The following is a 16,884-nucleotide window of genomic DNA, read 5'->3' on the forward strand; positions in this document are numbered from 1 at the left end:
AGTGTCTAGCTTTAATTTTATTCTATGTAAAAATAATTGCTTTTATTTACAAAAAAGGAAAGAAAAAAATTTACAAAAAATTGTTTTTAAAGTAGTAACTAATTATCTACACGATTGATTTATAACATAACCAAATAATCTTCATTGACTACATCGCTGCCGTCATTAGTTTTTTCGTTGTGATGTGGATTGGTTAATGAAAATGTTCTTGGGATTTGATTGCTATGTTCATGAGATGAGTTTATATTTTGAGCAACCTCATATGGATGTACATCAATTACACGTTCATAAATTCCTTCTGATATTCCATCAATTAAGCCTTGGTACGAGTTGTAAGAGTTTACAAATGTATCTGGCTGATATGTATAGGGAACTTGCTTCATTTCTTGCTCGCTCTTCTTCTCCTTTTATAAAGTCATATAATGACATAAATTGATATAAATAGATAACAAAAATAGACAAGAGAGTTTGAAAAAACCCACTACCACAAAAAAGAAAACAATTATAATCGAAACAATTAAAATATACTACAAATAAAACATACTTCTCTGACGATTTGTTCTTTAAAAACTTTCATCTTTTTCCTGGAAAGTGTATTTAAAGAAGAAAATTTGGAAAGATATAAATTAACTAAGTTATTGCACATTTACACTAAAAACAAAAAGTATAAAAATTCATACTACGCATATTCCGTTTAGAAACATTGAAAAATTTAGTATATCAAACTCAGTAAAAAACAAGGGAATGAAACCTCTGCTATACTTTATCTTATTTTAGCGAAACTTAATGACTTTCTTCAAGTTTTCTCATTTTTGGTATGATTTGGATGTATATATGGAATGCTGATATAATATCCCATTGGATTGCTACCTTTTTAAGTTGAAGTTTAACTATGCAGCTGAGGCTTTTAGAAAGGGCATCTTTTTGCAATTTAAGTTTGCTAAATTAATTCTACAAAATAACCTGTCTCTTGAGGATAATTGACTAGCAAATTCTTTAAGTATTTTTCTTTTTTTTTTATATATCAATTAAAAGTTGCGGTATAAAAGATACAAAATATGTTACTTGAATTATAATATTCTCCTATTTGTACATCGAAGAACACATATATATAAGCTAAACACTTCTCCAAATGATGATTGCTTTTATAGAAAACTGAATACAAATCTGATTTAAAAAATTGGTTTTGAATACTAAAATCTAGGTTGAATAAGCAGGAGGATGCTCATAAAAAATCATTGAACATGAATTAAATTTTAAGTTTCAGTACTAAATTTACGTTTTAGGATTTGTTACGATAGTTTGAGTTTCAATAAGAAATAGAAAACTTTTAGATTGCTTCTATATCCTATCGGAAACATTCGGTGAGAATTGAACGGCCAACCAACCGAAACCTCTAAGGCCCCATGCTCAAGCCATGGGTTCCCAAAGTTGTCCCGATGGTTTTTAATTGATGGGTTGACTTGGACATCATTGGTTTCATGTTTACCCTATGAGTCTTTAGAGCAACCCTTTGGTTTCAATTGTTAATAATTGAAGTCGAATTATGGTTCCATTAGTCTCAACAGCTGTGCAATTGGTCCAAATGAAAACACCTTGGGTTTGAAAATGGTTTTTCTTTGTAACATATATAAATCGCATGCATGGATTCACATTCAAATATGAATCTATGCATGCAAGCACAAAATGTTGTGATTAAATCATTAAGCAGGTGCAGCCATTAAGCAATAATATTGACCACATATATAATAAATGTATTTTATTCTACTTTACAACGTGCATTTGGTATGCAAGTATAATCAAGATTATTAAATAAAAAATTAAAAACAATAGTGAAAAACTAAAGCGTTTTTAAAGTCTGTAAATTAATTGTACCTAAATTTTAAAATTGGTCAAGTCTACTCAAAAATTATTTTGACTAAATACAGTAATGAGCTAAATAATAGGTACAATTAATTTGCATAAGTATTTACATCAACTTTATCAACATTTCATAAAAGGATATAGACAATGTCTATTAGACATGCATATTAGTAATAGTCTGCAAGTTGTGATGTTTTAATTTGTTCACTCAAAATGTTTCAATTACTAATTAAAAGCATATACATCTACATGCATCAAATATAAAGTTAAAAGCAAGTTGTAATGTTTCGGGTGTATTTTAAAAGACTTATAAGATTTGGCAACATGTCCATGGAATTTCACATATCGATGTTATTACAAGATAACATTCCATAGATTAAGAAAACTTGATGATACTTTACGTATGTTGCTATATTAAACTTTTGCGTCAAGGGTATAGAATCTTGAAAGTGATCTACTAAGCTAAAGGTAATAGATATCAAATCTACGCGATATTTATTAACATCAAGGTTATAAACTGTAAGCTTCCATTATACATATTTTTACTTTACAACAAGAAGCCGTAAATTCGGGCCGTCTTAAAATATTCTACACAACTAAGTTCCTGGAGGATACAACACTCCCCCGCCTTTAATGTTTGATTACAAGAGGAATATCATTTTCCTTTACGAATGTTACTTTAAGTTCATTAATGCCTTCTCTTTGATTCGCATATTCAACAGGAACAAGTTTATTTATGGGTCTATTTACATGCCTAAAAGATCCATCTCCTTGTAAGTACTTTACTGTTGCCGCACGTGAACAACCATCACTTGATGCCAAGATTTTTTCGACTTTTGCAGTTTTCTAGAGCGAACGTGATTTTTTGTCTTCTTCTATCAGAACAATGTCGCCGACAGTTATTTGCACGCTACCAATACTTCGTTTAGATTTATGGAATTCCCTCAGTTCTGTTAGGTATTCACTCTTCCATCGTTTTATAAAATGTTCAAGTACTGTTTGGAAATGATTATGTCGTTTATTTAAGTCATGTTCAATATAACTATCACTATTTACACCATTTAAGTTTAGCTTTCGCCCAAAGACAAGATGATTTGGTGTTAAGGCTTCTATGCAGGGTTCGTTATATACATAGGTAAGGGGTCGATTATTAATTACAGTTTCTATTTCTTGTAACAATGTTAACATTTGCTCAAAGTTTAAACGAGCTTTACCAACGACTTTCTTTAGACATCGTTTTACCATCCTTACCATCCTTTCAAACAGCCCACCCCACCACGGGGCAGCTGGGACATTGAATTGCCAGGTAATCGATTTGTCACTTGCAAAGAGTTGTGTTTGTTCTGCAATAAATTGTGTACCATTATCAGATAGAATTTCGCTTGGTACACCTCTTCTAGCAAAGAAACGTCTTAGTCCACGAATACATGATGTAGATGAAAGATCGGAAACCAAATCCAAGCATATAGAACGGGTAGTAGCACAGGTAAATAAAAATATCCACCCATTAAACATAGTGCTACAGTCTCCATAAATATTCTTGACAAAAACAGGACCAGCATAATCAACAGCAGTATGCATAAATGGGTAGTCATCACATAAACGACTCAAAGGTAGAGGTGGAGAAGGAGGATATATATAAGGCTTTCCCTCAAAATACTGACACAGGAAACACTTTAAAATTATGTTGCGAACCAGTTGTCTACACTGAGGAATCCAAAACTTAGTCCTCAGCTCTGAAAGAGTCTCTTTTAAACCATTGTGTTTCACCAACTTATGGAAATAAACAATCAATAACTTAGACAGCTGACTACTACGAGGAACAAAAATTGGAAATTTAGCTTCTTTTGGAATTGGAGCATTCTGCATTCTTCCATGACATCGAACAATTCCATCGATGACTTGAAGTCCAAGATCTCTTCTGAACTGTTTGTAATTTTTGCTTTTCATGACATCACGTTGTTCATATCGCACCCACAGTATCTTCGCACATTCAATTTCGTCAGCAGATAATGTCGGTGTCATTGTGACATGTGTCTTCTGAACATGACTCTTTAAATTGTTTACAAATCGCAGAATCCAGCCTGTTACTTTGTTCAACTGTTCATAACTACTAAAACGTTCAATACCAATAAACTCAAGATTAATGTTAATGGGGTTGGTGGCAGCTAATAAACACAATTTACTTTCATTATCTTTATGTTCAATTAAATTGTAAGAGGGCCATGGAACTGAAACATCATTAAGATAATCAGGGCCTTTAAACCAAATGTCATGATCAATAATATATTTGAAGGAGCATCCACGGGATATAATGTCAGCAGGATTTCGTGTAGTCTCCACATAATGCCAAAATTGTATAGGAAATAAATCACGAATTTTTATCAATCGATTTTGTACAAATGTCTCATAAGTTTGATTCATATTATTCAACCAATGAAGGCAGATAGTAGAATCAGTCCAACAGAAAATGTCATTAATGTTCAAGCTTTTAAGTTCCTTTCTCACAGCAGACATCAGAGAGGATAATAAACACATTGCTCTTAACTCCAGTCTTGGAATAGTTGATTTATTTACAGGGGCCACTCTAGATTTAGAGGCAATGAGCAAGACAAAACAGTGTGATTCATTAACAATACATCTAAGATAGATACAACAACCAAATGCTTTTTGGCTTGCATCAGCAAAGGCATGAAACTCAAGTTTAATATTAGTGTTGGATAAGTAAGAGTCAGTTAGAATCCATCGAGGCAAAGATAATTTATTTAATGAACGAAAATCTAGTATGATGTCGTTCCACTCATCTAAAGCATGTCCAAACAACAAGTCATCCCAAGAAAACTTTTCAACACACAATCTCTGAAAGAAGCACTTACATCTAACAACAACAGGATTAATAAGTCCCATTGGATCAAAAATACTGGCAATAAATTTCATAACATCTCTTTTTGAAGGAACTTTTTTAACGCTCTCAAGAATGTCATTAAATGAATATGTCAATTCGTCTGAATCTTTATCCCATGCTTGACCAAGTACTTTAGTTGTATTATTTCGTTCATAACTATTTGACTGAATCATTTGTTCAAGTTCAACTGAGTTTGATTCAAACTTTCGAAGATTGAAGTTTGCTTCTTGCAAACAATTTCTAGCTTTATTGAAGAACTCTAAGCATTGGTTTAGATCATTGCTTCCAGAGTTTAAATCATCGACATGTAAAGAAAGCAACATCTTTTCAACAAATTCTTGATCAATTTCAGTGTATTTTTGAAGGTGAGTCACTAATGTTGCACTGAGTAGGAATGGTGACGATGTTACGCCAAACAGAACTCTGCATAAACGATATGTAACAATTGGAGATGATAAAAGGTCTTGTCCATTTACAGAATCTAGATAGTCAACCCATAAAAATCGAACAAAATCTCTATCTTTTTCTTTTAAAGATATTTGCAAAAATGCTTTTTCAATGTCTGAGATAAATGCATACTTGTTACATCGAAATCGCAAAAGTACACCAAACAAAGAGGTTGTTAAGCTTGGACCTGCATTTAAACAGTCATTTAAGGATGGTCCATCAATAGTTGCACTAGCATCAAAGACCATGCGAACTTTAGTGGTTGTCTTGTCATCTCTTATTACAGGGCGATGTGGTAGGTAATGTACATCTCCATAACTAATTTCATGATTGTCTACTTTTTCAATGACACCTTGAGTTAACTGTTCTTTTATAATCGCATTGTAGCTTCTAAGAAGTTTGTTGTCTTTGCTGAGTTTTTTAAGTACAGGTACCAGGCGTTTGATACAATAAGTGTAATTATCACTAATTAAATCATGGTTGAGTTTAAATGGTAACCCAACTTCATAGCGATTAGAATATTTATTAAATTGAATTTCGTTTTTAAAGTTCTCATATACTAAGTCGTTAATATCAGATGTTGTTGTTCCTACAGTTTCAGAGTCCCAAAAAGATGACATAGAACTATGAAAAACAGTTTTATCATTACAGAATTCAGAAGCAATTTTCAAAATATGAGAGTGAAGCACACCACAACTATCTGAAATGTCAAAAATATTTCCACTCAATAAAAAACCAACTTTGGATTTCAAAGCAACAGGACCTTCAACACCTCTAATTATCTCATTATCTACAATGGACCAGTAGAAATCAGCACCGATAAGGATGTCAATACGTACATTCCCTTCAGTAAAATGACTGTCTGCCAGCTTCAAACCCTTTAAATGGCTATAATTCTCAATAGCAGACTTAATGTTTTGACCATTAATAGGAGCACATATCTCCTTCACAAAACATGAAATGGGAATGCGAGCACCATTCATATCAAGAATACAGAATTGGACCTTATCTAGATTTTCAGTGATACACTGATTTCCAAATGTTTTAATAGATATTTTCTTTTGATTAATAGTTTCTAAATGAAGTCTTTCTCGAATAGAGGGTGAAACATAACTCAATTGGGAGCAACTATCAAACAAAATTCTGCAATTACGTAATTCAGTGGTACCAGATGTTATTGTAACTAAAGCAGTCTGTAACAATACTGACTTTCCTTTTGATACTCCAGCAACAGATGTTAGTTGGTTGTCTGGTAGTCTGAGCTGATTTTTCTTATCACACATGGCTGAATGATGTCTCTCTGAACATTCATAACACTTTATGCGAGATAAACATTTGGAAGAAATATGTCCTATGCGTAAACAAATGAAGCAACGTTTTTTGTCTTTTAAAATTTTTCTTCTTGCATCTAATTGTGTTACAGACATGCATTGTTGGGATAAATGATCCTTGTCACAGAAGGCACACTTAAAACTTTCATTTTTATTATGTTTATTGTAAGAAGTACTATTGTTTCTTCTATTGTTATATGTGGAGCTTGAATGCAATGTCTCAATAGATAAGGGTCTTTGATCATAAGCAGAAGCATTCAAAATTGACTTTTCATGAGCTTGAAGTTCAGATTTAAAAATTTCAAGAATTGTTTTTATATCCCAAGAGTCACAGCCTTGAAATTGTCTTGAGATAACGAGATTTAACTCTTCAGGTAATTTTTGCATGAGAATTGGTACAAGCAAGGGACCATACATAGAAGAAGTTATGTCCAAATTCTCTAAACTACGTATTTGAATTTCTAGATTGTCATAGGTTTTTCGAAGTTTTGATACGTCTCTAATATCAGTAACTTTATCTAATGTAAGCAAAGAGGTCATGTGAGCTGATATGAGTAGTTGTTTATTATTGTACCGCTCTTTAAGTAGGTTCATGGCAACATCAAAATTGCTATTGGTTAAAGCAAGACCTTTAATAGTAGAAGATGCCTGTCCTTCAACTAAACTGCGAAGATATGTCAGCTTTTGGATGCCAGATAAATCATTGTTATTGGCAATTGCACATTCAAAGCTCTCATAAAATGACAACCAATTTTCAGGCTGACCATTAAATGGTTTTAGGGTTATTTTTGGTAATTTGACTGAGTATGATTTCGACTGACTAGAAATACTTGTATTTGCATCAGATTTAGAACTATTTACTTTTTCAATAAACTTTGTTATTAATAAAATGCTCTTACGAAAGTAGACACTGAACTCAGTAGAAGTATCTTCCTCAATCTCTAACTCAGCATCGTCCTCAATTTGGTTCATAATTTCGTCATTAAACTGTTCAACTTTTTTAAATTTTTCAACAAGTGTATCTTGAAAACTAGACAGACTTTCAACAGCATCTTCAACAGAATCATAAGTGTTAATACAAGAAAAAGCTTTTTCAAACAGTTTTTTAATAGAATTGATATTAGTCGTGCGAAATCGACGTTTATTTGCTAGAGACATTATACAGAAATATGCAAACAGGTTTATTCTCAGTGATATGCAAAAAAAAAGCTGTTAAATTTTAAACATGTGACACACTTTAATCCGATTAAATCTTTGTAATCACTTATAATACAGGTTTAAAACTCAACAAGCAAGTTCAATGTAAATATCTATCTCTCTCTACGTGGGCTCCAATATAGAATCTTGAAAGTGATCTACTAAGCTAAAGGTAATAGATATCAAATCTACGCGATATTTATTAACATCAAGGTTATAAACTGTAAGCTTCCATTATACATATTTTTACTTTACAACAAGAAGCCGTAAATTCGGGCCGTCTTAAAATATTCTACACAACTAAGTTCCTGGAGGATTCAACAAAGGGTATACATGTTATTTAAATGCCAACTAAAGTACTATTGGCTTTTAATAAATCAATGGAATCCATAAAAAAAGCGCGAAAGTAACGCATTTAATTTTTATTTGTATTATGCCAACAATCCATTTTAAGAAGGATCTATAACACTCGACATGAAGGATATTAGCTCGCTGTTTGTAATTCACCCACTATCTTTTTTTATAGCCTGTAAAGATTTTTTTAAACGTTTGTATAGTTGTTCAACCCCTATTATTTTCAATAACTTCAATATTAGTTTTTTAAAGATAACGAAAATATTATAGATAAATAAATGCTATTTTTATTTAATTGTTAACTCCTCTAAATAAGGTTTATATTTGATTACCTACACATTACCGCCGATAAAAAAAACTTGGATAGGATGGGTAAGACAGAAAAAATTCAGGGTTGGCATCTGGTTTTTTTTCAAGCCAGATTTCTCAAATCTGGTTTGTTTATTTTAGGTTTTGCTTGAAATTTTTTTCTGGTTTATTTTAGAAAATCTGGTTTAAATCTGGTTTTATTTAAAAGTGTTTGTTTTTTTTTTTTCTTTTTGGATTATTGTATTAAATCTGGTTTAATTCTGGGTTGTTTTTTTTGATAAATCAATTTAATCAAGCTTTTTTGTTTTATAATTAATCATGCTTTCTTCTTAAAATATCTAATTTAAAAATTAATCATACCAGGCTTGGACTGGGCCGCTGGGATACCGGGAGATTCCCGGTGGGCCGGTTGGCATTAAAAATTATATTATATTTTTAGTTAGGCTACATTTTATTTTCCAAATAAAATATAAATTAAAATTTAACTAAAAATATAATAACTTTTTTTCTGGCCTCTAATTACATCTAATTAAAGGCCATTTGCCGGCTAATTATATAAATTTTGGCGGCCATCTTGAGCTGATCGAAAGTAGTATTATATTAATAGTGAGTTTCAGCATGCGCGCTTTATCTTTAGGCGGTGTTAGTACAAGCGTTAGCCAGCGTGCTTCCACTGCAAGTTTTAAAAAAGTTAGGCACGTAAAAACTTCAACAAGTGCGTTTTAAGTCATTAATTATTCATAACTTATTTTTAAGTTAAAACCATTTCCAAAAAATATATGTGCTATAAACAATTAAAACAAACTTACAAGAAAATTTGCATAAAAAAAAATGAAAAAGAAAATAAGAAAGAAAAAGTAAAGTCATCTACAGCTTTAGTTTCTTTTGAATTTACGGTTTCAAACCAAATTTATTTGTCTAATAGTTATACAAATGTTTAGTATTCGAAATTCGAATACTAAACATTTGTATATATTCGTTTGTACATACTCTACCCCATAGAAAATGAATAAACGAAAAGGAGGTGCTGAGAAAGAAAGAATAAGAAAGAAAGCACGTTTAGAGAACGATGGCCAGAAATGTAAAAAGTTAACGAACATGTTTGCAACATCTTTTAGTACTAACTCAATAGTTAATATCAATATGGCTGATGTAGCAACAACAGAAATAATAACTGATCTCCATTCAATTTGCAATCCCGCTGATGCGGTATTATTATCACCTAATGAGGCAGATGTACATGGTTCTAAATTTCAAACGGCAGATAGTTTTGAAGGCAATGCAACCTCTTATCCTAACTCTGACACTCAATATAAATTGAACAGTAATCAATGCGAGCCAAGTGAAGAAACTCAAAACAATTATTATTATTTTTCGAAACCACAAGCAGACATTTTGAAATCATTTTTTAAATTTCATCCGAAACAAAACAATTTTGATCTAAACGGTAAAATTAATTACCAGAGCGTTTATTTCAGAAACAATAAACCTCGTCACTGGCTGACCTTTGAAGAAAACACACAAAAGTTATTTTGTTCTTTTTGTCTGGCATTTAGCAAACCTTCAGATCAATCAACGTTCATTAGTGGATATAACATTGCAAATTCCAAGCATATTTATCAAAGAATATCAGAACATGAAAGAAGTGCACTCCATGCAGCCTGCACAGAGTCGTATGTTTTAAAAATTAATGCCAAAGATATTATAAGTATTTATACGCGCCAACATGGTGAAGAGGTTAAAAAGAATCGTTTAATTTTAGAAAGAATCATAGAAACTTTAAAAGTTATTGGTAAGCGTGGACTCTACAGAGGTGCAATAGAGTCTGGGTACACATTGCTTGATGACAGTGTAGATCATGGGAATTTTTTAGAGATTCTTTTGCTAATTGGCAAATTTGATCCGTTGTTGGAAGCACATATCAAAGAGGTGGTTCAAAAAAGCAAATCCCGGCATGATTTAGTTAGCAACAGAACAGGTCGTGGCGACTTGGTCACTTTTCTGTCAAAAACGACTGTTAATAAAGTCATTGATGCAATAACAACATCTTTAACGAGCATGATTGTGGAAGAGATTAGAGAAGCCGGTATGTTTAGTGCTCAAATTGATATTACACAAGATATTAATGTACAGGATCAGTGTTCTATTGTGATCCGATATGTAACCGAATCTGTACATGAACGTGTAATATCGATAGTCAATTGCACATCAACAACTGGAAAAGGAATGTGTGATTTGGTTTGTGGCGTTTTTGAAAAGGTAGGCATTGATGTAAGTAAATGTATTGGCAATGCAACCGATGGAGCTTCTAATATGCAAGGTCAATACAATGGATTCAATACCTGGTTAAATACAGTTTCCCCAGGTCAGATTCATGTTTGGTGTTATGCCCATGTTTTAAATTTGGTAATGGGTGATGTTACTAAAAAAGCTGTTGAAGTTGCTACCTTATTTAGTGTTTTGAACACATGTGCAGTGTTTTTACGGGAGTCATGTTTACGCTTCAATGTTTGGCGTGAATTTAGCAAATTGAAATATATATCTGTAATCGGTGAAACTCGTTGGTGGGGGAAAGACAGAGCTCTTACTAAGGCATTTGGAAATTTCTTCATCAAAACCTCCGATCAAGAAACACAAGTTATTGATTTTTTGTACATTGACATGTTACAAACATTTCATGATATTTCTACATCAATCAAATTCAATAATGACGTCCGTTACAGAGCGAAAGCTCTTTTAGATTCATTGACAAGTTTTGAATTTATTTTGACGGCACAATTGTTTTTAAAAGTATTTGAGCACACAACGCCATTATCTGAATATTTGCAAACAACTGGAATGGATGTACTACGAGCCTATAATATGGTTCAAAACAGTATTAATGAGTTAAGAAAAGTAGATAGAAATTTTGATTCCATTTTTCAAGCAGCTACACATTTTTCAGAACTTGCGAACAGTGAACTGGGAAAAAGGAATCTCGACATTGAAGTTCAGACTGGTTTGAAAGAGAAAAGAATTAGAGCAAATCAACTATTTGAAAGTGCAAAAGATAAATTTCGTATCAATGTTCACAACATGGTAATGGATCAAGTAATCAGTAGTTTAAAACAGAGATTCTCAGAGCATAGTAGTCTATATGCTGATTTATTTTGTTTAGATCCAAGAAATTTTGCAGAAATTTTGAAAAAAATGCCTAGTGCTGCATTACAGCATCTGAGTGGGTTGCTCAGAAAGTTTGATGCTAGTGTAACAAAGGATCAGCTTCAAACGGAATTATCGGACTTTGCAAGGAAATGGGAAAGTTTCGAAATAACTCTTGAAGATGAATATAATTTGATATTTGACACGGAAGTATCTGACTCTGTCTCGGACAACATGCAACAATATAAATCCGAAGAATCTGAAACTGTCTTTACAATCCCAGAAGTGGAAAACAGTGACAGCCACAGAAATAAATGCAAATCTTGCAAAAAATGTATTGTTTGTTGTTACTTTGTCCTCCAGAAGTTTAACTTGCATAGTCTTGCGTATTCAAATTTGTTTCTGGCTTACAAATTTGTGCTGACATTATCCTCATCACAAGTTGCTTGTGAAAGGTCATTTTCGAAATTGAAGTATATTTTGAACAAATTAAGAACTTTGATGAGCCAGTCAAGTTTACAGTCATTCATGTTGATGTCTTGTGAAAAAGACCTTCTTCCGAGAATTAATAACGATGCAATAATTGATGTCTTGGCATCGACTAGTCAAACGATGAAAAAGTTGCTATACTAGTCAATATTGAATAGCGATTGTGTCTACTATTTCTAGACTACAACTTACAGCAGTGTTTTAGAAATATTTCTTTTTATCAATATTTAGGCTGGGAAGTTTAAATTTTTTTTTTATACTTTAAATAATAATAAACAATAATGCAACTTAAAATAAAAAGTCCTTTACAAATATAATATAGGTAAATTTAGAAAAATAAGGGCGTTAATCATAGTCGCAGTCATGGGCGGCGTGAAGGCTCTCGGCGCCCCTATATATATATGAAATATATGCAGCATACAACGAAGTGGGCCGCCGTGACCAAAATTTCCCGGGCCGTTTTTTCAAGCCAGTCCGACCCTGGATCATACCTATTGGTTATTAAGTTTAATAATCTGTAGCTTGATTTTTTGTTTTAGATTAACATCTTTAAACAGACAATGCCAAACAAAAAATCATATGAAAACTCTCGTAGTTATCGAAGTGAATGGGAAAAAGAATTTACCTGGGTAAAAAAAAGCTCTGATGCATCTGAACAAGCTTTTTGTCGCCTCTGCCGCACTAATCTACGTCCACACAAAGGTAGCTTAGAGCAACATCAAAAAGCAGCTTCACACATTAAAAGAGAAAAAACCTTGAATCCGTTTCAAAAGAAGATTAATTTTCCAAGTCAAGTAAAAATTTCAGATGTAAACAAAAAAGCAGACATTCAGCTTGCTATGTGTATATGCTGTCACTCAGCAATTTCAACTGCTGACCATTTTTGTGAAATTATTTCTAAGTTTGGTGTAGGCAGTCCCCTGGAACATCTAAAACTCCACCGCACTAAGTGCACTAAAGTAATCCAGAACGTTATCTCATCAACTCTAGAAGAAGAAATTTCTAAAGAAATCAAATCAAAGCCGTTTTCCATCCTCATTGATGAATCAACGGATGTGAGTTCAATCAAGCACCTTACAATATGCGTGAGATATTTTTCAGAAAAAGAGAAACAAATTGTTGATGACTTTCTTGGCCTCATTCAAGTGATCTCAACAACTGGCGAAGATCTCTTTAATGTTTTGAATTACAAACTCCACTCTATTGGATTAAATCTTGAAAACTGCATCGGATACAGTTCAGATGGTGCTTCAAATGTTATTGGCATAGATAACTCAGTCTGGTCTCGTGTACTAACTAAATCGCCTAATTGTATTATGATGAGGTGCATTTGTCACTCTCTAAATCTTGTGGCGCAAAATGCTTTTAATGCAATTCCATCTCCAATCGGTTTTCTTCTGAGCGAGGTTACCCGGTTTTTTAACAAGAGCGTTCTTCGTCGAAACGAGTATGAAAAGCTATTTGAACTCATGAATCGAAACAATGACCGCGTGGGAACCCCGTCCCCTTTTCAGAAGTTTTCTGCAACTCGTTGGTTGGTTCGAGGAAAGAGTTTTTATAACTTGCTTGTGAATTAGCAGGAACTAAAAGCATTCTTTATTTGTGCTGAAATGAATGCAAACTCTGAGGTCCGTTACAAAATCTCTTCAATAAGCTAAATGTTCCAAGACAACACCCTTTACCTCTATGTTGTTTTTCTCACTCTAGTCATTCAAGAGTTTGAGCGTCTAAACTCTCTCTTTCAAGGGTCAAATGTTGATCCAGAAAATCTAATGAATGAGCTAAATATGCACTTCAAAAGCTTAAAGCAGCGTGTTTTTGATACTAAGGGCTTTGTACTTCCTCTTCAGTGTGTTGATTTTGGAGCCAAATTTTCCTCAGAGTGCGAAATTTACATTCAAGGGCAACCTCCAAATGCAAAACTGAATGCTGAAGAATCAGTCAAAAATGTAAAAATTCACTGTCATGATTTTCTTCAGAGGGCTATAACCGAGCTTGAAAAAAGACTTCCAGAGAACAGATCAATTTTTCACGGCTTGTCAAATCTGTCTCCAATGAAAGTTCTTTCCCAAGTTAAAAAAGTTCCATTTTCAAAGTTACCTTTTCCTCACCTAATGGGTACAAAAAGTCAAGAAATTGAAAACCAATACAGAAAAGTAAGTCTCGTTGAACGGGCTGAGTCTGATATTTTTAAAGAAAAAGAAGTTCCTAAAAATACTGCTGAATTCTGGATAACTTTAAGAGACTATGTCGACATTTTTGGACATCACGCTTTTCGCAACATTTCTGACTACTGCCTTGCTTGTCTATGTATTCCTGTTTCTAACTGTTTTGTTGAGAGAGTCTTTTCACAGGTCACCTATGTGAAAAGCAAACAGAGAAACAGAATGTCAAACCAAGTCTTGGATGCAGTTATTCGCATAAAGTCTTATTTAATGAGCCGAAAGATTTGTTGTAAAGACTTTAACATTCCCAAATCAATGATTTCAAAGGTCGGAAATGAAATTTACGCAACAGATGCATGCGAAAATGAAGACGACCTCCACGTATTGACGGAACTTTCATAAATGTTTTAGAGATTAATACTTAACCAAACAGATTTTTGAATAAAATAGTTCTTCTTTACTTCTTTTTTTTTTTTTTTTTTGTTCTGGTTTATTTCTGGTTTATTTTTTATTCTTTTTTGGCTTATTGCCGAAATAAAACCTGGCAACCCTGAAAAAATTCAAAATATTGTGAGATTTATAGATTCAAGAATATAAATGTCTTGAAACTTATGTTTTATTAATCATGTGATTTATTGTAATAAAAAAAAGGACGATTTCTTCAACTGTGCATTAATATTTCAATTCTCTTATAGGAAAAACGTTTTTGCATTATGCTTCCAATGAGCAATAACTACATTTGAATTTCATACCTATAGCGAAGAAGAATGCAATAGCCAGCAGCTCCAATAAAAAGCAAAATCAGAATGCCAACTCCCACCACGGTTCCAATAATAATGGAGAGAGAATTATCTAAATTAAAAGTATATATTTGTTAATCAAAATCAACTTGCTTTTAACTGTTTGCATTGTTTTATTTTACGTTATAATCATGTTTTAATAATATTAAGATCATCTTATAACCATCTTACAATTATTTTATATTCATCATGTAACTATCTTCTAATCACTTTAGAATTATCTTGAAATCATCTTAAAACCATCTTGATATCATCTAATAACTTATTGAAAGTTTCTGCTATAATAAAATATTAAATTCAAAAACCAAATATCTCTGCGTATCCAGTAATCTTTTTAAAAAACATAAGCTAAACTGATATACTTTTTTGTTTTTATTTGTGAAGTTTTAAAAAAACAAATTTTGGAGATAATTTTAACAAATATCTTTTATACACGCGCAAGAAAGAAGCAATTCTGTTTGATCTCAAAATGTTTAACGTAAATAATTAAAATAGTTAAATATGTTTCAAATGTCAATTTAGATATTAAATTTTTTAAATAACGTTTTAAACGATTCATTTTTTTACTCATAAAATGGCATTCTAAAGTAAAGGCGAAAAAAGTGCTGTGCACCAATCAGAGCTAAATAATCTAACTTATGATCAAAAATATAATGATCAGGTTGCAGTCCTAGATAGAAAGTAACTGTATAGCCTTTAGTACAAAACAAGATGATCTCATACAAGATGGCTTTTTCTGAAAATCAAACACTGAGAGGAGACTATCTTTATATACCATTCGGTAAATAAATTTCTTAAAAAAGCTATGGACATCAACTCAGAGTATTTTTTTTTAATTGTAAAAAACAGAGCGGGAACACCAAAAGTTTACCCCTGACCATTAGCAACGTATTGCAATTATAAACTGCACAAGAAGCCACATCCGATTGTTAAAATAGGAGGAAAATAGCAATTTATTTTAAAGATCTTATGATACATGACAAAGTAATTTGACTTACTTATCAAATAAATTAAGGTAGCTCAGAGTTTAGGGAGTCACTCGGTAAAGGAATCTCCTCTATACAAAAACTAAAGTAACTGCACAGAAAATGATTTTTTACATCGTATGTCTGTTTTGATACTTTTCAACATAAAATAGTCGAGTTTCAATCACTATTTAGATGTAAATTCCTTAATACTTTTACAAATAGTTAAAATTTTTCTATATAAGGATAGAAAAAAAGAAAAGTTTCATGCTAGAAAAAGTATTCTCAAACAAAATTTTTTTTTATAGCAAATTTATATGGTAAAGCATACTTTTTTGATATCAAGAAGAAAAAAAAATTTCTCTCTTGATACAAATAGTATGCTTTGCTATATAAATTTCTTGAAATCTTATCTTAATTTGGATCAGTTTATCTTAAAAATTAATATATTTTCTTGCAGCTCTTTCTCATGGTGGGACCGTCGAATAAAAGCTGATAAGAGTCTAATGTTTTATCTGCTTTATCATTTTAAGAATTCCTTTGAAGACGTTTCATGTATCCTTTTTGGTCGAGAAAGCTTTTATTTACAATAAATCAGCTCTTCATTCGTTGATCCCTTGATATCTTCTCTGATGAAACCAAGAAACCAAATTAAGAGGAATGATTTTTTAGTTACAAACGCTTACATATTGATGAGGGGCCCAATTCTTGTAACAACTCAGTATGCTATCTATCAAAATGCTCAACTTGTTGCCCATTGAAACTAAGAATCTATATCAAAACCTTTCTTTTTTTTTCTACTTCATGGTCATTCTCTATTATATAATAAAACTGGAATTTCTTTCTTCCGTTACAAGTTATCACTTTTTTGAGTTAGTTATAATATGGAATCTCATTAGAGGGACAATTCTAAAAAAC

At 32.2% G+C, this 16,884-nt stretch overlaps 1 protein-coding gene across 1 annotated transcript in view; it reads right to left on the reverse strand.

Annotated features, from left to right (window-relative positions):
- Positions 1-16,884, reverse strand: part of LOC149892904 (uncharacterized) — a 41,274-nt gene continuing 24,390 nt past the window's right edge. The window contains exons 12-14 of the mRNA XM_090092290.1: positions 14,954-15,053; positions 545-584; positions 1-404 (exon numbers count right to left, since the gene is read on the reverse strand). Of these exons, the coding sequence (XP_089948416.1) occupies positions 120-404; positions 545-584; positions 14,954-15,053 (425 nt within the window). The 3' untranslated portion in view covers positions 1-119. The remainder of the gene's footprint in view (positions 405-544; positions 585-14,953; positions 15,054-16,884) is intronic.

Source organism: Hydra viridissima, unplaced genomic scaffold (assembly GCF_058129835.1).
Source record: "Hydra viridissima isolate aposymbiotic clone 2 unplaced genomic scaffold, HvirCarnegie_v1 scaffold_1, whole genome shotgun sequence".
NCBI lineage: Eukaryota > Metazoa > Cnidaria > Hydrozoa > Anthoathecata > Hydridae > Hydra > Hydra viridissima.